General features: G+C 35.1%; 5 protein-coding genes across 6 annotated transcripts; 2 read left to right on the top strand and 3 right to left on the bottom strand.

Moving 5' to 3' along the window:
- The first annotated feature begins 171 nt into the window (after positions 1–171).
- On the top strand, positions 172–6,561 carry LOC18611544 (Molecular chaperone Hsp40/DnaJ family protein). The gene is made up of 8 exons (XM_018114158.2): positions 172–295; positions 1,525–1,688; positions 2,096–2,237; positions 2,420–2,477; positions 3,789–3,831; positions 5,013–5,061; positions 5,165–5,245; positions 5,349–6,561. Exons 2-8 carry the CDS (start codon positions 1,582–1,584, stop codon positions 6,198–6,200), a joined length of 1,332 nt encoding a protein of 443 aa, XP_017969647.2. The 5' UTR covers positions 172–295; positions 1,525–1,581; the 3' UTR covers positions 6,201–6,561.
- Positions 6,562–7,950: 1,389 nt separating this feature from the next.
- On the top strand, positions 7,951–9,573 carry LOC18611543 (linamarin synthase 2-like). The gene is made up of 2 exons (XM_007047848.3): positions 7,951–8,452; positions 8,633–9,573. The coding sequence occupies exons 1-2, from the start codon at positions 7,951–7,953 to the stop codon at positions 9,559–9,561; spliced, it is 1,431 nt and encodes a 476-aa protein (XP_007047910.1). The 3' UTR covers positions 9,562–9,573.
- Positions 9,574–12,928: 3,355 nt separating this feature from the next.
- On the bottom strand, positions 12,929–14,816 carry LOC18611542 (linamarin synthase 2-like). The gene is made up of 2 exons (XM_007047847.3): positions 14,165–14,816; positions 12,929–14,049 (listed from the first exon to the last, which is right to left on the bottom strand). Exons 1-2 carry the CDS (start codon positions 14,670–14,672, stop codon positions 13,121–13,123), a joined length of 1,437 nt encoding a protein of 478 aa, XP_007047909.2. The 5' UTR covers positions 14,673–14,816; the 3' UTR covers positions 12,929–13,120.
- A 1,940-nt stretch (positions 14,817–16,756) lies between these two features.
- Positions 16,757–18,919, bottom strand: LOC18611541 (linamarin synthase 2-like). Its single transcript, XM_007047846.3, has 2 exons — positions 18,326–18,919; positions 16,757–17,950 (listed from the first exon to the last, which is right to left on the bottom strand). The coding sequence occupies exons 1-2, from the start codon at positions 18,831–18,833 to the stop codon at positions 17,004–17,006; spliced, it is 1,455 nt and encodes a 484-aa protein (XP_007047908.3). The 5' UTR covers positions 18,834–18,919; the 3' UTR covers positions 16,757–17,003.
- A 3,512-nt stretch (positions 18,920–22,431) lies between these two features.
- LOC18611540 (linamarin synthase 2-like) lies at positions 22,432–24,260 on the bottom strand. Of its 2 annotated transcripts, XM_018126269.2 has the most exons (3): positions 23,662–24,260; positions 23,393–23,528; positions 22,432–23,254 (listed from the first exon to the last, which is right to left on the bottom strand). In XM_018126269.2, the coding sequence occupies exons 1-3, from the start codon at positions 24,167–24,169 to the stop codon at positions 22,594–22,596; spliced, it is 1,305 nt and encodes a 434-aa protein (XP_017981758.2). In that variant the 5' UTR covers positions 24,170–24,260; the 3' UTR covers positions 22,432–22,593. The 2 variants fall into 2 exon arrangements, with proteins under 2 accessions (XP_017981758.2, XP_007047907.3); XM_007047845.3 differs by having other exon boundaries at positions 22,432–23,528.
- Positions 24,261–25,222: the final 962 nt, after the last annotated feature.

The raw sequence follows: 25,222 nt of genomic DNA, 5'->3' as shown, positions 1-25,222 counted from the left end.
TGGTTTGACGAGCACGCAAAACTGCTAATTACTTCATAAAAAACAAAAATACTACTAATTACTTTCCACAAATCGGACGATCAGTAGCAAAAGGTCAAAAATCTTCGAATCAATCCAACGGTGAAGAAGTCAATGTTGAGACTTGACAGCCATTTTTCTAAAAAAACCCAATAAAGATTCAATATTTAGAATTAGAGGCCCTAACCTCATCCTCCACCTGCTACATACCTCACCAAATACTCTCTCTCTCGCTCTTTCCTTCTCAGAGAGAGCGAACCACTTTGGAGCCAAAAAGGTTCGCAAGTTAGCTCCTTATTCTTGCCCTAATTTCGAATTCAATTTCCCTATTTTTCTTTCATTTTTGTTTTAAAATCTAAATTCCTGTTTGTGTTAGCTCTTGACATAAGGCATGCGGATTGAAAATTTTATTGTTCTATCAATTATCTGGTCGCTACTTATTGTCATTTCGTGTTTTTATTATTATTTTATTTATTTTGTTGTTCATGAATTTTTAATTTACCGTTTTTCTTTTTGGGTGGTGGATAGTTTACCCTAGTGGATAGAAGGATTTGAAGTGCTTTGCTTAGCATTTGGATAAGTCATTTTATTTCTACTTGAAAGATTTTTCTTTTTGCTACCAATAGCCAGAAAATGCACAGGTGATTTTTGGTCTTGAATGATTAGTTAGGAATAGCTTTCGATAGGTAATTGGAAATGTGTTTTAACAAGCGTCAGTAGTTAACATCTTTTGAAGGCAATGACGATACATTCCTAAACGAAAACTAATGAAGGCACAAATTCCACAACAAATGCACGTTGCCTTGAAGCAGTGGACAAGAACAGGTTTTAATGCTGCCTAAATAGAACCTTGTTTCTAGGGTCAGAAAATGGTTCCTAAGGTTTTGCCTGATATTGAAGTCTTTGAAACTATTTGTTAGTCTGAACAAAGTGTGGCATTCAAAGTGTGGCATTCAAGATTTGGAAATCTTGCTGTGGGTTTGTTTTTGGTTATGTAGGCTTTTGCACCGTTAATGGTAATTGTGGCCATTTTATAGTGTTAAAATGCTGTGCTCATCATAATAATTAATGAAAATACATGGCCTTTCAAATAGTAGCCCATATTTTCCATAGAGCTACTTTAAATTACGATTTTGGATTTGTCACAATGAGCAGCGAAGTGTGAAGTTCAATATTAGGAGTCTACCGGTTTATTTTATTTTATCTTCTTTATTCTTCTTTATTCTTGTTATGTTAATGGTAACTGTTGATGTGAATGATGATCATGAGAATAAATGCAATATCCTTTGGATTTATTTTGTTTTTAACCCATTTTGTATTACATTGTTGATGCATGAAGAAAGTCTTAGTTATTTTATTTTACTTTCTTTCTCTTAAGGAGGCGTCGTATTGAGCTTAGTTCATTTTGATGGTGCTGTCAATCAATTCTGAATTTTCATAATTTTTAATAATATTCATATTTATCATTCAAGAGTACACTAAATTTTAAGTTTTCATCTATTTCAGCCTGTGAAAGGTCATTCAGAATAAACTTGTAAATCAGGTCCTCTACCCTCATATTGGATGGCCATTATACCTTGTGGAAGTACATGGGTTGCCCAGTGGGGTATTCGTCCTCAGTTCACTATAAGATCTTATGTCACAAACCGAATAATGACAACACAATCGGGGTAAGTTTTCTGCTTAACGGTTTTACTTGTAGAATGGAATTTGCTGAATTTAATGGTCAGACTACAATTATTTGCTTCTGGAGCTTTATATAGAAGTGGAATTGCTAAATTTGCAATGTTATTGTTAGTTATGGTATTTACTTTTATGGTTTCTTCATCAGCATGCATAACATTTGTGAATTTATTGATTCATAGCATTTTGGTGAACATAATTTAGATGGGCGAATTTACCCCCTTTCTTAATTCCTCTTTTACTTGGCTATATTTGTTGTGTTGATTAAAAAGAGAGGGAGAAAGAGAAAAACGGGGGGGGGGGGGGGGGGGGGGTGTGTATTACCTCTAGCCATAGCACTCTATTTGCTGGTATCTATGGAAGAATAATTTAGGTGTTTATTATTCTTTTGCAGAGTCACAAGTAGGATAAATTATTTGGGAGCACCAAGTTCGAGCTTATTTTCTCGTGATTCCTTACCATTGTTATCCTCTGTGGGATCATCTCAGACTTCACATCGTCGTAGGGGTGCACGGTTTATTGTTAGAGCTGAAACTGTGAGTATAAAACTTCCAGTTTCCTTTTGCTTTTATTTTTTGGTGAAAATAGAGGCTGTAATGGTTTTTCCATTATTTACTTATTTATTCTAAACCTTTCAGTAACCATTTTATTGCTGTAATTGGCATCTTACTCACTGTTTGCATTCTCAATTTAACATGATAATGTTTTTAATAAGCAGGACTTTTATTCTATTCTTGGGGTGTCAAGAAACTCAAGTAAATCTGAAATTAAAAGTGGTATGTTGACTTACCATATCTTTTTTGGTGACTATTCTATTTTATTCCTTACATGATTGCTTGTGGCATTTATGTGCTTATGTTAGTTTGCTAATCTATTTCTTATTTATGGTTTTGCAACTTACTGTATTTAAGTTTGCACAGATTTAAGGGTTTCTGCATTGAAAGTTTTAAAACATTGCACAAGCTTAATTTTAAGGGAAGGTAGGGTTGAATGAGATAAATCAAAGAGAACTTAGAGATGATGGATGGATTAATTTGAAGAGAAATTAAGACACATTGGAGGATATAAATCGGTAGAAATAGCAAGCAAGCATGGAAGTTGAAAAAATCACTCCGTTTTATTCTATAAAAGTAAGACATATACTTAGTAATTCAAGGGGAATAAAATGAATGCTTGCAATCTTAGAGAGAGATGTAAGACTATTGGTCAGTCAAGGTGAGTTGACATATGGTGGTATTCACATTTAAGGTGCAGGCTAATCAAAAGGAAGTCTCTATTTGGTTTTGAAGGAAAATTCATGGTTGGTTAGATGACAAATGAAAAATGTTCTAGCTGATTATGATGCATATGACTAGAATGCTGCCAAGGTGGTTCTAGACAAAATACTGATGCAATTAGTCTAGATGGTTTTCAATTTAAGCCTTTTGTATAAATTTTTCCTTAGATGCCTGTAAGTAGGATATATTTGACATTTTCCCATTATCCAAGGTTTATTTTGGAATGCCTCTTGCCATTACCTTTTAAATTTAGATTATGTTGATTGATGGATATTAGTGGCTAACTGACAATTGACAGGGATATATGTATGAATTTGATGAGTACTCTTGGGGATTTAGTTCCTTTTGAGTATAGCTATGTTTGCTAATTCTGATAATATGTTCCTGTCTTTCATAATGCTTAGTCATTATTTCAGTTGAATAGTAGAGTTAATGTATATAAATGGGGCTTGCATCCATTATGCTGGTGCCATAACAAATGTAATTGATTCAGTTTGAGTGTTGTGGCTTATAAGTGAACTTTTTAAGCTTTAGGATAATTGAATGTTTGTGAGAGTTCTGGGCTGATGCTTGTTTGCCTGGGGGAAAAAAGAAACTTTTATGGAATATGATTGTCTTGATTTCATTGGAGCTTCAAAATTGCTGAACTGTAAACTTACATACATGTACAAGTGATTGATCATGATGAAAACTAGATTCTCTTTTGGTTATAAGTACCACAAAAGTAAACTTTGTTATTTCTATTGCAATGGTCTGCTCTTATCTCCTGTATAATATTATCTTACAGTCTTAAAATCTTTTGTTTTACAGCTTATCGGAAGCTTGCTCGGAGCTATCATCCGGATGTGAACAAGTCAGTTGATAATCTTGTACCTCTTGCCTTTTATTCATGGTTGTCTGTCTGTTACAGTTGTCTATGTTCCATTACAAAATTATGTCAGTTGACATCAGCTGGAAAATGTATATGTGACATGCAGTGCTAGGAAACTTGAATTTTAGTAGCATGTGGTTCAGATAAAAGACATGAGATGATTTCATCAGCAAGTTTGTAATTATCTGGATTTTTGTGGGATTTGGTGTGATGCAATCTGAGAACTGGATTGGGGTTGCAAGAATCTACTCATTGGAAATTAAGCTCGAAAGAAAGAAATAGATAAATGAACATCTGGAAATGGCTAATTATTTACCTATACAACTTATTTAGAAAAACCCTGTGTGTGAATACTTGGGCCATAGTGTTGTGTCTAATCTCTGAGAATTGTCAATGTTTCTTTCTTTAATTTACTCTCCTCATTTTCTTCTTCTTCATTTTTGGATCCAGTGATGGTACAAGCTGTTTCCTATAGAAGTGACCACAATGATAAAGAGAAAAATAGCTTCTCTCATTCTGATTGAATCATAGCAATTATCTTCCTTATGATGTTATAAAATATAGGTTAGGCTGTTGCTAGGGAAATTCTGTAACAGTGCAGGTTAGAATTCCCAGAGAAATCATATTAATTAGATAGATCAATGCGCATCTTTTTTCCTTTTAAAGTCGTCATCTCAGGATGTAGGAATTGGGTTCGCAGATTTCTGTATATGGAGCACACTCTGACCTTCTTTTGAGTATTTTGAGTTATCTAATCATTCTGTCAATTGAAAAGTGGCGAAAGGGATGTCTATCTATTTTATGCCCTAAGCGGGGGTTTAATAAAAAAAATTGATGGCATCTATATCTAAATTTAGAGCTTAAATAATGGTTAGAAGGAGAATTTGCTAGCTGGAAGAGAGAAAATAAAATAGTAGTCTTAGATTTCCTGAGGTAGATATTTTATTGAGTTTGTATTCAATATATTTTTAAATATGTTTGCTGAAAGGGAGAGTATATAGAATGGTAGTTGTAGATTCTGACTCTGGTTAAAATATTTCGTCTTCTGAAGTCCTCAGAAATAATGTGTTGCTAGTTACAATATCTTCTTTAATCCAAATATGTTTGAATCGTAGTGCTCTTTTGTCATTCTTCTTTTCTAATCATTCTATTTGATTCTGCAGAGATCCTGGGGCGGAGCAGAAATTCAAGGAAATTAGCAATGCATATGAGGTAAGAGTTCAATGTTATTCTTATTTGGGTTTCTTTTATATGACTGAAATGTGTCAGTCCCTGTGGTGATATCTGATCTTTGAGGCACAATATGTTTGCTTAGGTCTTGTCAGATGATGAGAAACGATCTCTATATGACAAATATGGGGAGGCTGGACTTAAAGGTGCTGGTATGGGAATGGGGGTAAGTTAAATTCGACTGATGCTGAATAAGATCATTCATTTCAAGATTATCTGCCTTGGATTTTCTCGACATCTTGTCATTGATGGCTTGTTTACCATGCCAGGATTTTAGCAATCCTTTTGATCTGTTTGAGTCACTGTTTGAGGGCATGGGTGGTATGGGTGGCATGGGCATGGGTGGCCGAAGTTCCAGGAATAGAGCAGTTGATGGGCAGGATGAATATTACAGTCTTGTACTGAATTTTAAGGAAGCAGTTTTTGGAGTTGAGAAAGAGATTGAGATAACCAGACTTGAAAGCTGTGGAACTTGTAACGGGTCAGGTGCAAAACCTGGCACAAAACCATCCAAATGTACCACATGTGGTGGGCAAGGCCAGGTTGTATCATCTGCAAGGACTCCATTGGGTGTCTTCCAGCAGGTAATGACATGCTCTTCCTGTGGTGGTACAGGGGAAATTTCTACCCCATGCAATACATGTTCTGGTGATGGGCGAGTAAGGAGAACAAAAAGGATCAGTTTGAAAGTTCCGGCTGGTGTGGACTCTGGTAGCCGTTTAAGGGTCCGGTCTGAAGGAAATGCTGGAAGGAGAGGTGGGTCTCCTGGTGATCTCTTTGTTGTTATTGAAGTTATCCCAGATCCTGTTCTAAAACGTGATGATACCAACATATTGTATTCCTGCAAAGTGTCATATATAGACGCAATTCTGGGAACAACGATCAAGGTACCAACAGTGGATGGTATGGTTGATTTGAAGATACCAGCTGGGACCCAACCAAACACCACCCTTGTAATGGCGAAGAAAGGTGTCCCTGTTCTAAATAAAAGCAACATGAGGGGTGATCAGTTGGTCCGTGTACAAGTTGAAATTCCAAAAAGGTTGAGCAGTGAAGAGAGGAAGCTTATTGAGGAGCTTGCTGACTTAAGCAAGGGCAAGACAGCAAGCAGTAGGAGATAGTTGCTAGGGCATGATTGGTATACATCAATTATGTGCTATTTACCCTGGAAATATGTATTCACCCTTTAGTGTGTGCGGCTTCGGAACTACAGTGCTTCCAAAAAGAATTTGGCAGTTCTCAGATGCTTGAACCGCTAAAGGGGAAAGCGGCAATCTGTAGTCGTAGGTATAATTATGTTGTGATAGGTTTGTCCCTTATAAAGAAATTTTAAGGGAAACAGGGGGTGTGAAAGCAGGAAAAGAAGATTAGCGATACATCCCTCTTTGATTTTGTTATATATTTGATTGCAGTCTTTTATTAGCTATTCTTTGAGATTGAACTAAAATTTGGGCAACAATGTTACCCTTCAATTTTGTTTTATTTTTTATGAACTTTGATGAATGAATGATGAATCTAATGCATCCAAATGCATGATAATAGTTCTGTCATTAGTTATCAGGTAACACTGTCTTCCTTTGCCTGCAAACCTTAAAAAGAATGAACGTAGACATCCTTACGTATATATTATACGGATATCTCCAAGGCACTAGTGGATGATGAAAATGCATGAGCAAAGCAAAGGGATAACACTCAAAAGAATACTAGTTCCAATGTGTGTGTGTGTGTGTGTGTGTATATAACTCCTGTTAGTATTCCGGAATATTTCTTATATTCCCTTACTATGTCTTGATGTAGGTTGCTTCATGTAACTGTAAGCCCCTTTGCAGATATATATATTCTATTTTTAATCCCATTCCATACAAGAAAAATATATAATTCTTCTACCAATCGAAGAGGAATAGAGGATACCGTCCTAGATTTTGTAATATCATTGTTATAGTCCTGACCTTTTAGTTTCACACGAGATGGATGCCAGTTCTTTAACAACCAGGCCAGGAAAGAGTCACAAACACAAAGAAACGTTAGAAAGAATCCCCATTGACAAGACTGAAGCAGCTTCCTTGTCTCTTGGGCCATCAAATGGGATGAGAGGTTTAGATTGATTGATGTCATTTCTTAGACGTTGGAAGGTGCATTTAGTTTACTTTATCACACCCACCCCCCGATTGGTGGCTTTTACAAAGCGCGACTTCGACTTTGTTGCACTAGTCAAACAACAGAGACAAGCCTAATGGCATATTCCATAGAGGTTTATATGCAGTGCCCATAAGGCAGGAACTTTTGGTAGGTGATATGTGTTGTTTGTTTATGACTAGTTAGCTGGCTCGGAGAGTTGGAGTTTGTTGCTGTGCATTTTGTCTTGTTCTAAACTGACCTTTCATTCTGATTTGTCTGAGTGAATCCGGATTTCATTTGGTTCACCCTGTCGTCAAAACTAGAACATGAGAAGATATTCAGAGGATTGAATGCTTGTTTTGGATGACCCCCGCTCATTTCCAAAGGAAAGAAAAGCAGTAAATGAGAAAGGAAAGATGAAACTTTCCGTTATTGGATCGTAGCTGATGCAGTCAATCTAAACTGCCCGATTGGAAGCGGGCGTCATTAGGGTCAGGATTCCATTTTAAATGTCAACAGCAGGCAGCTAGTAGCCACAACCTCTCATATTTAAGTACAGAACGAACCCGAACCAACTCCCCATAAGCCTAGAAATCCAGATTCATGCAGATTCTTTGCTTTAAAAATATTGAAAATTCGATCAAAATATCTGTTTTGAGTCACCTAGTTACAACGATGGACGGTTAGGATCAAAGCATCCCTTCTATAAATACTACCTAAGATTGCTAACTCAAATTCATTCAAGTTCCAGAGATGGGTTCGCTTAACAAGCCTCATGCAGTCTTTGTCCCATACCCCGCACAAGGCCATGTAAATCCCTTAATGCAGCTAGCCAAGCTTTTACACTCAAGAGGCTTCTACATAACCTTTGTTAACACTGAGTTTAACCATAAGCGCCTAGTCAGGTCCAAAGGGCCAGGCTTTGTCAAGGGTCTGCCTGATTTTCAGTTTGAGACCATACCCGATGGGCTGCCGCCATCTGCTCGTGATGCAACCCAAGACATTTGGGCTCTATCTGATTCAGTTCAGAAAAACTGCTTGGGTCCATTTAGAGAGCTGCTAGCTAAGCTCAATTCTTCAACAGGATCTCCTCCAGTGAGCTGTATTATCTCAGACGGATCCATGACCTTCACCATCAAAGCAGCTGAGGAACTAGGCATACCTGAAGCTCAATTTTGGACCACCTCGGCTTGTGGTTTCATGGCATATTTGCATTTTAGTGAACTCATCAAAGCAGGCATTGTTCCATTTAAAGGTACATTTTTGTTATTTACGAAGAATCAGTCGACCTAAAGCCTTGCTTAATAACCAAATATTTTTTGCTATTTAAAGTATGAGGATCGAGAACTTCATCCTTCAACTAACTTTAATCGATCTTTATATATAACAGGAAACCATGCTTAGTAACAAAACTTATGTTTTGATGTGTCTTCAGATGAAAACTTCATCAAAGATGGCACACTGGATACACCAGTCCCCGGAGTTCCAGGCATGATGAACATGCGCCTTAAGGATTTCCCTACGTTGATCAGAACCACTGATCCAAGGGATATAATGTTAAATTTCATGAGTGAAGAAGCACAAAATTGCTTAAAATCTTCTGCAATCATTCTAAATACACTTGAGGAGCTAGAGCATCAAGCGCTAGGGGCAATTGCTGCCAGGTCCCCTAACATATATACCATCGGCCCCCTTTCCTTGCTGGAAAGGCATACGCCTCTCAGCCAAGCTGAGTCTCTCAGGTCTAGCTTATGGAAGGAGGATTCCAAATGTCTCGGATGGCTTGATAAGAGACAATCTAGCTCTGTTTTGTTTGTAAGCTTTGGCAGCATAACCGTGATGTCAGACCAACACTTCAAGGAATTTGCATGGGGGCTTGCAAATAGCAAAGTCCCATTTTTATGGGTGGTAAGGCCTGATGTGGTTATGGGGAATTCCGGTATCTTGCCTAAAGAATACTATGAGGAGATTGAGGACAGAGGATTGATGGTGAAGTGGTGCCCACAAGATCAAGTGCTTACTCACCCGTCAGTAGGTGCCTTTCTTACACACTGTGGATGGAATTCTACATTGGAAAGTATCAGCGGAGGTAGGCCTGTGATCTGTTGGCCTTTCTTTGACGAACAGCCGACAAATTGTCTATATTCATGCACTCTATGGGGAATCGGCATAGAGATTAGCCATGACGTGAAGCGTGATGAAGTTACAACTCTAGTGAAGGAAGTGATGGAAGGAGACAAAGGCAAGCAAATGAAAAACAATGCTTTAGAATGGAAGAAGAAAGCAGAGGAGGCGACTAATATTGGAGGATCATCTTACAATAATTTTAACAAATTCATTAAGGAAATTCTACAAATTCATTAATGTAGATGCTGTTCTTCTAATGCTTCCTTGGCACGGTATTGTTTGTATCGTTAATTGAAATAATAATGTGTTTACAAATGATACATCGATGTCTCCAAAGTTCACCTACCTAATCTTCCACCAGCTTAGGCAGCTTGCTTAAGGAAAAACTTACACGATCTGTTGGCATATATAAATTGCTGCAAACATCAAAGCAGAGCAGTCGACAGCATAACTCAATTTTAGGACATATAATAATGTTTGGTTGTCTCCAGCTTATCAACTTAAACTTTAAGGTCTAATAGTTAGCTATCATTGTATCAAAGTCTGCACGATATGTTTGCTTTTTGGACCAGTGTTCTTTTTCTTTTAGCCTGATTTTTCTCTTGTTGGCCATTGAGTCAAGATTGGCACACTCAGATCCTGCTATAAACTGTTAGAATTTTGAGAGATTTAAGAGTTTGTTGAATGCAAAACAAAATAAACTTTCATTAAAAAATATAACAATTTTTATATTTTTACAAAAGATAACGCTGAAAAACAAACGGATAAAATTAAAGAAAATAAATAACATTACTTGGAATTGTGACACTATTAAATTTGTGGGCTGTCCCTTACATTTGTATTAATTGCCAAAACATGATCAACATGAAAAACTAAATAACCACCAAGTAAAAGAAACCAAATAACTACAAAGTAAAAACATGTAATTAGCACACAACACTACTTTTCCAAGTTGAAAACTAACTTTTTGCAGTAGGGAGTATTACAAGCAGGGCCTAACTCCAACTCACCTCCTTAGGGTCATCTTTCAATACTCCCAGTTTGGATCTTATTAATTTAAATCTATCCTTTAGAGTCATATGTTCCTTAATCACTCTCACGCTTATCTTTGTAAGTCTCTTAGGGATAAATAATTCCATCGTTGTCTTGGTCAAAAGACGCAACATGTTGCTGAAGTACACTAATATCTTCTACTGCTCTAGAGCTTATTGACCTCTTAGGTATCTTGGTCATGAATAACCCCTCCTCATTCGCCTCATGTTCCTCGACTTTTGTAGCTTTTTCTTCTCCTTGATCGGCTTTGTTCTTGTAGGCTTTCTCCACATGACCAAACTAGTTACAAGACCTACATGTAACATTTGGTTTGTAGTACCAAAAACACTTAGTATGTTTGCATTTTTTACAGTAAGAACAGAGAGGGTATCAAGCCTTTTGCTTACCCTGTTTCTTATTACCATTTTTTTTCTCATTTGCTCGTGCCAGTAAACCATTTTCTACATGATCTTCCTGTCTTAAAGCCCTTCTCTGTTCTTGCGCTTGAAGAACATTTACGAGTTCGGTCACGGTTAACGCTGATATATCCTTCAAGTCTTCCAAAAAAGATATCTTGGCTTCAAGTTTCTCTAGCAGGCTTACAAGGAATTTGTTGACCATTCTTTTCTATGGTAAATTGTCCTCAAGTAATCTCAACCGATTGACTACTCTCAAAACCTTCTCTAAGTAGTGTTTCACACTTTCTTCATCCATCATCTTCAATACTTTGAATTCCCTAAGCAAATTTAGGACTTGTATTTGATGGGTCTTATTACTGCCATGAAACACTACCAGGAAAAAGGATTCTGGCAGGGCCTTAGAGTTGTAATTACGAAAAAAATTTAATTCTCATTGAATAGAGAACTTGTTTCTCAGTTTATTTAGTCATTATACTTGTTGCGTTAAAATTATCGATGGTGTGATAAGACTCTGGAGTAGAAACCTGTATGGCTAACTTAAACCACTTGTACGGTGTAGTTAAGAGTATAAACCCTCGTATACCAGCTAATGGGAATGAATTAAGGTTCGAGCATGAAACTTGGGATAATTAACACAAAACTCTGTTTCATTGTTCTGCTTTAGCTGCTGAAAACTGTGGCACTGTTGTGTTCCTTTAGAACAGGCCTAGTTTTGTTATTTTGGGGTCAAAAACAAGTTCAACAGCCTGGCAAGATATCCAAATGACTTGTTACAAGCATTTCATTTTTCCTTTCCTTGGTATAAGATCAAGGTGGAGGTACTGGAGAGATATGTACATATTGCCCATGCGACAAATTTCTGTTTATCTGGCGATTCTTGTCATTAGCTAGTACAATTATTTTGCTCAGCACTAGTACAATTATTGCCTCTAACAGAGGAAGAATCTTAAAATCACATCCCATTCATGCATTGAAAGTGTGACACGAAAATACTAAATTCGAATTGCATTGTTTTGATGCATTATTGAAGGGTTTTCTAACGAATATCCCTTTTCATAAAAAAAGAAGAAGAAAAATTAAGGATATTTTGTTGTTTTTATACAATTTCATATATATATTTATATATATTTAAAAGTTGATATTGAAATTTCCCTTCCGTTTTTAGTCATCCAATATTAAATCGTGCTTGCCAACTCTTCGTTTTCGTGGGGTATTCATAATTGCTTACAAATCCAATGGATCTCATCTCATCCCTTCCCTTCATCCACCTCGAATTGTATTCATTTTCGCATTAATGAATCGATCATAGGTTTTATGGCTGATAAAAGAAACCGTCACATTTAAGAGGCAAATGATTTTTTTTTTTTTTGAAAAGCTAAGTTTTATTTCTCTATCACCGATAATGTCACAGTAAATCTTTAGTCTAATTGACAAAGACTCTCTACCATACAATTACAAAGGAATCACTGCTCAACAAGCAGTAAGCAACAAAAATCCTAAACAAAGTCTAGACAAAATCTAAATATTAAAAAAAGACATCAAAAGAGCAAGCCCTGAACCATCAAATCCATCATAACGAACCGACTTGTGGTCCGAAAGCAAGGAATCCACCTAAAGCCCAAGAAAAGCTCAAAAAGAAGGACAGCAATGAGAAGCTTGCAGCATGGAATTTGTTTTGAATATTTTGTCAGAGCAACTGCAACTAGAGGGACAGATGATTTTTATTATTCTTTATTTTGATTATCTTGTGAGATTACAATTAGTATCGATTCTTAGATGCATATATTTTACAATACATTAATGGAATTAAGAAACAATCAGTATGCCTCCAAAACAAATTTGGAGACTAGCTACTTCATTAATTGCCCTGTTTTGCTCCCTTTTTCCAAAAAAAGGTGACACTATTATGGATCATGGAAGCGAAAATTCTACTTACCACCCTCCATTTTGGAAGGGAAGCATGATTATGATGGAGACAATAACTGCCATAGTAACAATTACAATTACAATTATAATTAACTAACTTTAATATATAAATTATTATATATTTAATAAAAAATCGGATCATCTAACATTCTTGATCATGTAACTTTAATTATCAAAGAATTCAACACTTCAAAAAATCAATCTTGAATAAATATAAAATCTTAATATTGCTCTATACCAAAGATATTCTTTGATTTTATTGATAACTTATATAGAAACCTCTTGAGCTCCTGCTAACACAAAATAGAAAAAACAGGTTGAGAATAAAGTGAAAGGCATTGGGCAATGAATTACCCAAGTGGAAGTGGTTTATTTAAGTAGTTCTCGAATGCACTTTCCACTTGAACAACAATTTCCAGTTAACCATGATGGAGAGCTTCTTTAACAAATCTATCGAAATCATTGTAAGATGCTCCGCCAACATCGGTAGCTGCTTCTGCTTTCTTCTTCCATTCCAAAGCCTTCTCCTTCATTTTCTTTCCTGCATCCCCTTCCATCATTTCCTTAACCAAAAACTCAATGTTCTCTCGCTTTACATCATGATCAACCTCCATCCCAATGCCCCAAGTGGTGCAAGCATACCGACAGTTTGTTTGTTGATCAGCAAAAAATGGCCAACATATCACCGGTACACCTCCACATATGGCTTCCATGGTAGAATTCCACCCACAATGTGTTAGGAAAACACCAACTGAAGGATGTGAAAGAACCTGATATTGGGCGCACCAGCTTGTTATCAATGCTCTATCCTTTATCTCCTCGAAAAATTCTTCAGGCAGAATTGCAGAATCGCCCATCACAACATCAGGCCTAACGATCCATAAAAATGGGTGCTTAGAATTAGCCAGCCCCCAGGCAAATTCTTTCAGATGCTGCTCTGACATCACAGTCACGCTACCATAATTCACGTACACAACTGAACTTGGTTCCCTTTTGTTAAGCCATTCAATGCAGTTTGTGTCTTCTTTCCATAGGCTTGATGTTATTGACTTTGATGGACCGTCTGGCATGTGCCTGGCAAGCGAGGGCAGTGGCCCTGTAGTATAAATTCGAGGGAATTTGGCGGCGATTGCTTCTAGCACTTCATGTTCAAACTCATCAAACGTGTTGAAGATGATCGCAGGAGCTTTGAGGCAATTTCGTGCTTCTGATCCCGTGAAATCAAACATAATATCATTTGGATTGTTCACTCTAATAAAACTCGGAATATCTCTGAGGCGAATGTTACTCATTCCAGGGATCCAATCAATAGGTGTATCAAGAGTGCCATCGCTAAGAAAATTTTCATCTGACACAAGCAAGAGTGAAATTTCAGTCTTTAGACGATTTTCATAACCGCAAATATAGATCAGAATTGCACAGGTGATGGATACTATTAACAAAGTTAAAATAAAACTTATTACTTTTGAATGGAATGATGCCTCTTTCGAGTAGTTCACTGAATTGTAGATATCCCATGAAGCTACAAGCTGAGGCAGTCCAAAATTGAACTTCTGGTATGCCTAGTACCTCAGCAGCCTTAATAGCGAAGCTCATAACTCCATCCGAAATAATGCAAGTAACAGGCGGTACTTGGGCTGAGGAATTTAACTTCGAGAGTAGCTCTAAGAATGGAGCCAGACAATTCTTTCGTGTTGAATCACATAGCGCTGGAACATCCTGAGTTGCATCACGATCAGAGGGTGGCAGCCCTTCTGGAATCGTTTCGAACCGGAAATCAGGCAGGCCTTTAACAGAGTCTGGCCCTTTGGACCTGATCAAGCGCCTATGGTTGAACTCGGTGTTAACAAAGGTTATATGGAAGCCTCTTGAGTGCAAGAGCTTAGCCAGTTGCATCATGGGGGTAACATGGCCTTGTGATGGATACGGAATGCAAACAGCATGGGGTTTCCTGGTCTCAACTGAACCCATCTTAGCAAAGCAATGATACAGCTGACAATTCAAGGTCTCTACAGGGAAAAGCTCTCCTAGATTTTGTGAAGCTTTAGAAGCACTAAGAAAAATTATAAGAAAAGGAAAATGTCTTTTATGAAACAAAGGTTTGAGGTTTCATGATTGATGAATTATACATACATATTAGAGGCATATCTGTTCTGTTCCTGTAAAGCAGATTTTGTCCTTCTCCCAGGAGATTCCTGGACCACTTTGTATTTTTAAAATCTTAATTAATAAAATTTGAAAGCTAAGGATGAGCAATAAATACGGAGCCGTGTTTGCCTAGATATTTTCTTAGTCAAATACTCAAATTAAAGAGGATGTACCCATCTTTCTGATCAATTTGTTTGTATTAGAGCACTTAACTCTAATAAGCTAGAGAAGGAATCATCTAGTCCAATTCTACCTTCCATTTTACCTTTTCTTTTAAAATAAACACATATACACTAATTATATTCCAAGTATATTACACTTAATAGTAAGTTTATCCATCTTTCTACTCAAAAAATTAGTACAAATTCCTCATCTCCAAATATATGTATATTGAAAAATGAGATTGTTCAACAGACATTAACGTCTCTTTTCAATTTGACATTTTCAAATTATTTTTATTATTGTTAAGGATATATATGTATTTGAAAAAGTGAAGGGGATATATATAATTGAAGAACTGTAAATTGTCAAAGGATCAATGATTTTAGTTACTGACTAAATTGTTGGTGATCACGTAACATCATAATGTCTCTTTTTTTTAAAAAAAAAATTATGTTGAATTATTTTCTAGACAAGTAAATGAATAAAATCTCCTAATAAATAATTACTTAGTTAGGACTAAGTAACTAATTCGGTAGGCATAAATCTAGGAAAAGAGCACATCATCTCGGCTTTCTATGTCTCATTGCTATGGAATCTCCGGTTACTCTTACATCTTCTTTTCTTTGTTTCCCCTTACTTCCGGTGAGTTCTCGGACAATCCAGAACTTTAAAGAAAAATAAAAAACAAATGAAGAGATAAGAGTAGGAATTGAGGAAAAAGAGTTCCATTCTTATCACCATGTCCTTTTACAACAACGTCATTTCATACATAACGTTTTGAATTTTCAAAGCTAATCTGTGTCGTGTGTAGTCTAAATCCAAGACTATTAATCAGAAGGGAATTTCCTTAATTCATCATTTAACTTAATCAAAAGGTTTGGCAACATTCAATTGGCATCTTGCTTTTATATATCGGCTGCCTAAAGAAAAAAAAAAAAAAACCAAAAGATTTATGTTAATGATAATGACATGCACTCATCATCTCTGCACATTAACTTGATATAACATGATAGTTTTGTTTTCAAACATTTGTCTTAAACCTTAACAATTTAATTATAAAAGAAGAATTTATAAATAGATATTATATATTGATAATGATAGGATTTGGACTTTTATTGCCAAAAAGTGCATGTGGTGGTCCTGACAACATTCATATATATTGATTTTCAAAAGATGAATTTTATTGACCACAAAACCGATATGCCATTACTAGTCTCTAGCCATTAATTGCCGGAGAGTCTCATTGGAATGAAAGACCACTGTGGCAAAAAAACAAAACAAATTACAAAGACTAAGCTGCTCAAAGAAACTTTGGTAGTTACGCGAAACAGATGGTAGCCGAAAGTACAAAGTCAAGTTGCCTAAGCAATCGTATATTAAAATATCTATCATATTCGTGAAAAAAGAAAAACCCTAAAAACAACCCTATGATTTGCTAAAATGACAAAATAATCCCATCTTCCTTTTATTTATTTATTTTTTTTGTTGAAGAGATTCAAGGGATTGACTATTAGTGAAATTAGTAGTGCAACTTTTCCCGTCTAATAACATATATTTTCGATTAATGTAAAAAAAAAAAAAGAAATTTCCAAATATGGTGAAAGTTAATTGGCTTTTGTGATGTAAAAAAATAAACCCCAAGACTGTTAACTAGAGCTAAAGCAAATTAGATATTCTGTTATTTTTCATTTTCAAATCTGTCTCATTTCCCCTGTGGCCCTGCCTTTGTTTAAACAGAATAGCAATGCCTCATAAAAACTGTTCATTTCAGTGCTTGATACAACAATGTTATTTTGTTTGATACAGTCTTAAACTGCAACATCACAAATCCATAGAGTACCAAACTGATCAGATTCCATGCCACGTACAGAAAGCTTGACAGTGCTATGGTTTTTAAATTGGGAAAATTAGAAAACCAATGTCGTGAATTACCAAATTGGTGCTTATTGAAAGGGGTAGTTGAGATCAGACTAGTTTGCACCACTCTCTAGACTAGAAAGTTTCATTTTTATCCATGATGGAGAGAGCCTCATTAATGAATCTGTCAAAATTATTGTAAGAAGATCCTCCAATATCAGTGGCAACTTCTGCTTTGCTCCTCCATTCCAGCGCCTTCTGCCTCATCTGCTTTCCATTATCCCCTTCCATCATTTCCTTTACAAGAGCCTTAACATCATCACGCTTTACATCAGGATTAACTTCCATGCCAATGCCCCATTTGGTGCAAGCATATCGACAATTTGTTTGTTGCTCAGCAAAGAATGGCCAACAGATTACAGGCACACCTCCTGATATAGATTCTAATGTAGAATTCCATCCACAATGCGTCAGGAAAACACCAACCGATGGGTGGCAGAGCACTTCATCTTGGGGGCACCAGCTTGTTATCAATCCTCTATCCTTAATCTCCTCGAAAAATTCTTCTGGCAAAATAGCAGATTCACCCATTACCACATCAGGCCTAATTATCCATAAAAATGGGTGCTTACTGTTTGCAAGCCCCCAAGCAAATTCTTTCAGATGGTGATCTGACATCACAGTCACACTACCGTAATTCACATACACCACCGAATTGGGTTCCCTTTTGTTAAGCCATTCAATACAGCTCGTGTCTTCCTTCCATAAGCTGGACCTTGCTGATCTGAGTTGGCTTTGAGGAACATGCCTTCCGAGCAAGGTCAGGGGACCTATGGTATAAACAGAAGGGAATTTGGCAACAATGGCCTCTAGCACCTCTTGTTCTAATTCGTCAAATGTGTTGAAAATGATTGCAGAAGATTTTAAGCAGTTTTGTGCTTCTGATCCCAAGAAATCAAACATTATGTCATTGGGATCAGTGGTTCTGATAAAGCTTGGAATATCCTTGAGGCGCATGTTACTCATACCAGGGATCCAATCAATTGGTGTATCCAGAGTGCCATCACTAATGAAATTTCCATCTGAAAAAAATAGAGCATAAATTAAATTCTACCCTTTGAATATTGTCCTTAGCTGTAAAGATAAATCAGGCCATAAGATAGTTGAAAACATGACTTTCACTTAGAGTTATGGGGTTGAAACGAAAGTGAGCATGATAGCAAAGTTTTAGAATAACGTAAATCACTTTGCAAATAAAAGTGACAAGTATTAGACGTTTCACTATTTTTATGACTTGAAAAGCTATAAATCAAATAAAAAATATTTGTAATACTTGAATTCTTTTAATCTATTTTTATTAATAAATTCTTCTTGATCAAGAAAATGTTATAAATTGAGGCTTGCTTCTCCTACTTTATGGGATATAGATGAAAAAAAAAATCTGAAATAAAATATACCTTTGAAAGGAACAATGCCTCTTTTCGCTAGTTCGCTGTACTGCAAATAACCCATGAAGCCACAAACTGAGGCAGTCCAAAACTGGAACTCTGGTATGCCAAGTATTTCACCTGCCTTGATACCAAAGCTCATGACTCCATCCGAAATAATGCAGGAAACCGGAGGAACTTCTGATGAGGAGTTTAACTTTGCTATTAGCTCCAAGAATGGAGCCAGACAATTTTTCCGCGTTGAATCACATAGCGCTGGAATATCCTGTGTCGCGTCACGGTCAGAATGTGGCAGCCCATCCGGAATGGCATCAAACCGAAAATCTGGCAGACCCTTAACAGCTTCTGCCCCTTTGGACCGGACCAGGCGTCTATAGTTGAACTCAGTGTTAACAAAGGTTATGTGGAACCCTTTCGAGTGCAAAAGCTTAGCTAGGTGCATCATTGGGGTAACATGGCCTTGTGAAGGATATGGAACACAAACGGCATGGGGTTTACTGGCTCCGATTGAACCCATCTTTGAATAAAATGCAATGAGTTCAAGTGTAAAATTCAAGGCCTGTGAGAAACCCTCCCAACTTAATGGGTACTTAAAAAGACATGTACAACTAATTAAAAATATATAAAGTTAAAAGAAAGAAGATGCCAGCCCCGACAAAGAAAGATGCCTTAATCCTGACTTCACTGGCTGTATAGCATGATGAAATCATAAACAACTTCAAATTATTAGAGTTGATCAGCAGTTGAGTTGTTTATTATGCAAAAATAGCTATGGACAAAAAAGCCACTAAATCGAGGGCCTGCAACTTTTTGCCTCATCACATGGAAAAGAAGATTGTGAATGAGATCATGATTAGAGCATATGGACAAAAAAGGCCCCAATACGGGCGAAAATGTGTTGTTTATATTCTTCTGGTTGGTTTAAAGCTCCGTTTGGCATAAAGGTGATTAGCTCTCTACTCAAATTAAAAATGAGAGTTGGCGATTATAACGATGAGATTGAAATCGGTGATTTAGAATATATTTATTTAATAAATATAACGAGTGAAGCAAGCTGTGATGAGAACAAATAATTATTAAAAACATTACATTAAAGTTTGTATATTATATAATTTTATAATATATAGTTTGATATTTTTAGAGCTAACAAATAATTGAAATTATTTTTATGTTTCATAATTTATTGTTTCTTCAATTATTAATTTATTTACTTATTTATATGATTATTTTTATATCAAATAACTATTTTTTTTAAAAATAATATATTTACACATATTTAAAATAAAAAATTAATTACTCTAGTTTTTTTAGGAAAATTTATTTATTTACTTGCTCACTTGCTAGTAACTTTTTATATTATTTTTTTATTTTTTATATTGCTACCTATTCATGGAGGATAGGATACACTTGCTAGTAACTTATTTATGCATTTATTCAATTTTTTAGCTATTTAACTATTTATTTGTTTGTTATATAATTATATAAATTTATATATTATATTAAATTAGCAAATTAATTTGAGAAAAGAAACAAAGTAATTCACCTTCATGTAACAACCGTTAATTTTGTTAATTATGTTTTTTAATTTTTATCATCGATTTTTCTTGAATAGATGAAACTCAAAAAGTTACATTTTAACTAAGTTAAACAAATTGATAACTTAAATCTTGAAAAAAAAAATTTGGTTGAAGTTAGATCATAAAATGAGCAAGTAAATAAATAAATTTTGTTAAAGCTCCATACAAATTATAAGTGGAATAAGGAGGCTGGTTTATTATGTATATATAACTGAATATTGATCTTCTTTGTTAAAGCTCATAATTCCATCCGAAATCATGTAACATGAGTCTTCAGGTTAAGCAAACCATGCAGATGTTGACATCATTACGCAGATGTGGCAGGGCAGCCCATATTGAATGGTTTGAAACAGGAAAGAAGGTAGGCCCGTAACAGCGTCTGCCCCTTTGGACCTCATCAATCGCCTACGATTAATTGGACATCAATAAACTAAATTTTAATTTGATTGATATTTTTATTTTTATTATTTGTTTTTAATTTTTTATTCACTCTTTACACAAATAAATGAATATTAAAAAAATAAAAGTGATAATTAAACAGAATTTAAAATGTCGAATCCTCTTTAGAGTACAGCTCAAGTAGTTAGATATGCATCTTATAGGATTAAAAGACTTCAAAGCTTCCTTTTATTGTGGTATTTATAGATACAAATATTTATGAAATAAACCATGTAGCACGGGGGATTGGTTGAGTTCTTCGGGATACGGATGGAAACATTATTGCTCTTTTTTCTGGTCCCAACGATTCGTCCGATGCTAGTATGGCGGGAATATGGGCTATTAAGACTGCCCTGGGATTATTCTATAAATCATCATGGCTAGGACTTAAGAATCTGATTATTGAATCAGATTTCAGAACAGCAATTAACTAGGTTCAGAAACAAGAACAAAGACCGTAGAAAGCATTGAAATTCTTTCAATAGATTGACCTTCTATGTGAGGCAATTGGAGGTGTCTCATGTTCTTCGAGAGGGCAATCACTGTGCTGAACAACTCGCTAAGCATGGAATCAATCGTAATAATCTTTTTATTGCTTGGCTTTGAGATATGCTGGTTTTCACATATTGAATAACTCATGCATCGCATTAATTTGCATTATCTTGGAAATTTGGTAGTTCTTTATTTAGCCTCTAAGGTTCTTGAATGATTATGTTGGAAATCTGTGCTCAAGGGTTGAGTTAGTCAATTTTTTTAGAGAATCAAAGGCTAAGAAGAATGAGAGTTAAAAATTTTTTAAATTAATATATTGAACTTAACCATTAATAATCAAAAGATTTATGATAGACAATAATTTTATATAACATGTAGATTAAAAGAAATAAAAAAAACTTATAATAGTATTTTAGAAAAATTTTGTTCGACGATAGCAATATCTTTCTTAATATGAGCAACTAAATTGTCTCTAAAAAATTTATCATCCATTTTGTTTTGAAGTTTTATCTTTTTCAATATAAACAACTAAAAAATTAATATAGTTAATATCCAATATTCTTATTTTATTATATTTAAGCTTATAATACTAAATATTTAATTATAATGCATAAAATATAAATAGTTAAATACGATATACATATTTAATAATTTTTTCTTACACTCAAGATAATTTTCTTTCAACTAAATATAAAACGTAAAGCACATTAAAAATATATACTCAAAATAATTTTTTTTATATAATTAGGATTAATAAAAAATAATATATTGATGAAATTTTAAATAATAACTAATAATGCAACGTTAGAACTTATATTTGAAAATTACATATATAATAATTTTTTAATTTGTAAAAATTAAAATAATTAAAAATAAAATCTATATAATAGAAAAAAAATATGACAAGTAGAAGATAGAACTTATATAACAAAAAAAAGAATATGATTGATGATTCATAGAAATTTAGAAAAAAAAAATCTATAGAAACTTAAAATATAAGAGCAAATAGAATAGAATTGAAAAAAATAAATAATAATAATAATATAAATAAAAATTTTACCTCTTTATAATTTTATAATACAAAGACAGAAAAGAAGAGAGAAAAAGATGAGTGAATAAAATTAAATAAAACTTGTAAAGTCATTTTATTATTTTTTAATTATATTAATTATTTAATAAAAAATATTTTTAAAAATTATTAAAAATATATAATATATAAAAAATTTCAAAAATTTTGAGGGTTATGAAAAGAGGTCCGCCTCCACTGTCCGTGCTATTCTTTTTTGGAGGCGTTTTATGGTGTTTTCTTTATTGATGTATTTGTAGGTGCTTTTTGAGCTTCCTTTCTATGTAAGGAGGTTCTTCTCGCCGGTCCTGACTTTTGACTATGACTTATCCAAAAAAACAAACCACAAATATACATTGTAAAAAATACTCAGGATTTATTGCAAGATAGCAGAAGGCCTTCTCATATTCAAGAAGGGAAAGCGACCAGTCCCTCAGTGCATACTCTCAGTTCATACGTATATATTAAATTCAAAGTTGATTTTAAAAAACTGAATTTTCCTCCTTTTTGTTAGAAACAGAAAAAATGAAGAACCACGTATATTGGACACAAATTTCAGTACCTGGTACTGATCTCAATTATTATTATTATTTATTTTGTGGACTGAAAGCAGAAAGGACAACAAGGTGGGTCAATGATACAGTATTGATTCCAGTACGGATAGAAAAACTAACCTATTTTTATTTAACAATGGTACTAGTAATCTAGCTAGTTTTATGATGGAGAGCCTTCTTAATCATTCTATCAAAATTACCAAGGCAAGAACCTCCAATACTATTAGCAGCTTCAGCTTTCTTCTTCCATTCCGTGGCCATTTGCCTCGTCCTTTTTCCCTCATCTCCTTCCATCATTTCCTTAACAAGAGCCTTGACATCGTCACGCGTGACGTCAGGATTGATTTCCATGCCAATGCCCCATTTGGTGCAAGCATATCGACAATTTGTCTGTTGCTCAGCAAAGAAAGGCCAGCAGATTAGAGGCACACCTTCGCATATGGCTTCTAACATAGAATTCCACCCACAATGTGTCAGGAAAACACCTACTGCTGGGTGGGACAATACTTGTTCTTGGGGGCACCAACTTGTTGTGAATCCTCTATCCTTTGTCTCTTCCATGAATTCTTTAGGCAAAACAGCAGACTCGCCCATGACCACATCAGGCCTTACTATCCATAAAAATGGGAGCTTGCTGTTTGCCAGTCCCCATGCAAATTCTTTCAGATGATGATCTGACATCACAGTCACACTACCATAATTCACATACACCACTGACTTGGGTTCCATTTTGTTAAGCCATTCGATACAGCTTGCGTCTTCTTTCCATAAGCTTGAATTTAGTGACTTGCATTGGCTTTCTGGAATTTGCCTACTAAGCAAGCTAAGTGGACCAATTGCATAATTATCAGGGGATTTGGCTGCAATGACTTCTAACACTTCTTTGTCTAACTCATCAAATGTGTTGAAAATTATTGAAGTAGATTTTAAGCATTCTTCTGATACTGACATGGCGAAATTCAACATAATGTCGTCGGGATTGGTGGTTCTGATGAAGCTTGGAATATCCTTGAGGCGCATGTTATTCATACCAGGGACCCAATCAATCGGCATATCAAGAGTCCCATCACCAACGAAGTTTTCATCTGAACATGGAAAATGAAAATCTATTTTCAGACGTTCAAGTTATAGCTGCAAATAACATAGCAGGCTAAGAGATCGTTGCGAAGAGACAATCTTAAATATATATATATATATATATATATATATATATCGTACCTTTGAATGGAACAATGCCTCTTTCGGCTAGTTCTCTGTACTTCAAGTAGCCCAAAAAGCCACAAGTTGAAGAAGTCCAGAGCTGAACGTATGGTACGCCTAGTACTTCAGCAGCCTTGATTCCGAAGTTCATGATTCCATCAGAAACTATGCAAGTAACAGGCGGCAGTTCGGGTGAGGAATTTAGCTTAGCTAACAGTTCCAAGAATGGAGCGAAGCAAGTCTTCCTTGTGGATTCGCATAGTGATGGAACCTCTTGCGTTGCATCACAATCAGAAGGTGGCAGCCCATCTGGAATGGTTTCGAACTGGAAATCCGGCAGACCCTTAACGGCTTCTTCCCCTCTAGACCGGATCAAGCGTCCATGGTTGAACTCGGTGTTAACATAGGTTATGTGGAACCCTTTTGAGTGCAAGAGCTTAGCTAGTTGCATCATGGGGTTAACATGGCCTTGTGCTGGAAATGGAACACATACTGCATGAGATTTAGTGGCTCCAAATGAATCCATCTTTGAGTAATGAGCAATGAATTGAAGTGAATGCTTATTATATTGAAACCAAGGGGCAGACAAACGATGAAGTAAGGGGGGGCAGGGGATGGGAGGATGCCTTAAATAGTTCCTATTGTTTATCTGTTGTAAAAGATAAATGATTGGATGACAAAGAAACTTCTAGGTCCTTCGATTGTGCGTTATTGACAATTCTGCATAAAAATAATCTGAGGGGTAGAGAATTATTTGTATGGATTAGCATTTTTTTTTTGTTATGTTTACAGTAGATAAGTGACGGTCTGGTTGACAATTAAAAACAATTCAAATGTATTTGCGTATAGATATTTCTATATAACTTAGATTATTATATTTATTTTTTATTAAATTCAAATTTAAAATTAAAATAATAATATATTTATTATTATTTTCAATTTAAATTTTAATTATTTCAGTTTCAGATTGGTCGGACCGAATACACCCATGGAGTTAGCCCGTGCCGGCTTTAAATTGTTTATTGTTAACAAGACACACGTTTTATCTGAGGAGCTTTAATGTATTGCGAGTAAAACGAGGGCCCACAACTTGTTGCCTCATTACATGACGTTATGATTAGAGCGCAGAAACAAAAAGGTCCAGTAATTTTATTAGTTGATTAGAATGAAATGACCTGCCACCGGAGAAAAGGTGTTGTTTTCATTATTTTGGTTGTTTTCAAAGCTTCGTTTTGTATAAAGGCATGATTAGCTCTACTGAAATAATAATATATTTATACATATTTAAAATAAACAAGTAATTACTCCAGCTTTTTGAGGAAAATTCTATTTATATTAGCTCACTTGCTAATAACTTATTTATGGATTTTAGCTATATAACTATTTGATGGCGAGTGTAAATAGATCCGAAATGTTCAAGATGTTTTATGCTTGTGTAGGAGGGAGTGACTATTATTTGATCAGGGTTTGGTTATAGATGTTTGATGAGGAACATTGTTTTATCTCAAACTTATGAAATTATAAGTATTATATCTGTTAATTGATTTCAATAAATATTTAAATTTAATAGTAAAAAAAA

The sequence above is a fragment of the Theobroma cacao genome, chromosome 1, assembly GCF_053813885.1.
Source record: "Theobroma cacao isolate CCN51 chromosome 1, ASM5381388v1, whole genome shotgun sequence".
Lineage (NCBI taxonomy): Eukaryota > Viridiplantae > Streptophyta > Magnoliopsida > Malvales > Malvaceae > Theobroma > Theobroma cacao.
Note: the sequence above shows the minus strand (reverse complement) of the source record. Positions and strands in the feature narration are given on the sequence as shown.

Excerpts from the sequence above, each read along its gene's own strand:
- LOC18611544 (XM_018114158.2), top strand. The coding sequence starts at position 1,582 with ATGGCCATTATACCTTGTGGAAGTACATGGGTTGCCCAGTGGGGTATT. Across the intron at positions 1,689-2,095 it reads ATAATGACAACACAATCGGG|AGTCACAAGTAGGATAAATT; the intron begins GTAAGTTTTCTG and ends ATTCTTTTGCAG. Across the intron at positions 2,238-2,419 it reads TTATTGTTAGAGCTGAAACT|GACTTTTATTCTATTCTTGG; the intron begins GTGAGTATAAAA and ends TTTAATAAGCAG.
- LOC18611543 (XM_007047848.3), top strand. The coding sequence starts at position 7,951 with ATGGGTTCGCTTAACAAGCCTCATGCAGTCTTTGTCCCATACCCCGCA. Across the intron at positions 8,453-8,632 it reads AGGCATTGTTCCATTTAAAG|ATGAAAACTTCATCAAAGAT; the intron begins GTACATTTTTGT and ends ATGTGTCTTCAG.
- LOC18611542 (XM_007047847.3), bottom strand. The coding sequence starts at position 14,672 with ATGGGTTCAGTTGAGACCAGGAAACCCCATGCTGTTTGCATTCCGTAT. Across the intron at positions 14,050-14,164 it reads AGGCATCATTCCATTCAAAA|ATGAAAATTTTCTTAGCGAT; the intron begins GTAATAAGTTTT and ends TGCTTGTGTCAG.
- LOC18611541 (XM_007047846.3), bottom strand. The coding sequence starts at position 18,833 with ATGGGTTCAATCGGAGCCAGTAAACCCCATGCCGTTTGTGTTCCATAT. Across the intron at positions 17,951-18,325 it reads AGGCATTGTTCCTTTCAAAG|ATGGAAATTTCATTAGTGAT; the intron begins GTATATTTTATT and ends TATTTTTTTCAG.
- LOC18611540 (XM_007047845.3), bottom strand. The coding sequence starts at position 24,169 with ATGGATTCATTTGGAGCCACTAAATCTCATGCAGTATGTGTTCCATTT. Across the intron at positions 23,529-23,661 it reads AGGCATTGTTCCATTCAAAG|ATGAAAACTTCGTTGGTGAT; the intron begins GTACGATATATA and ends TTCCATGTTCAG.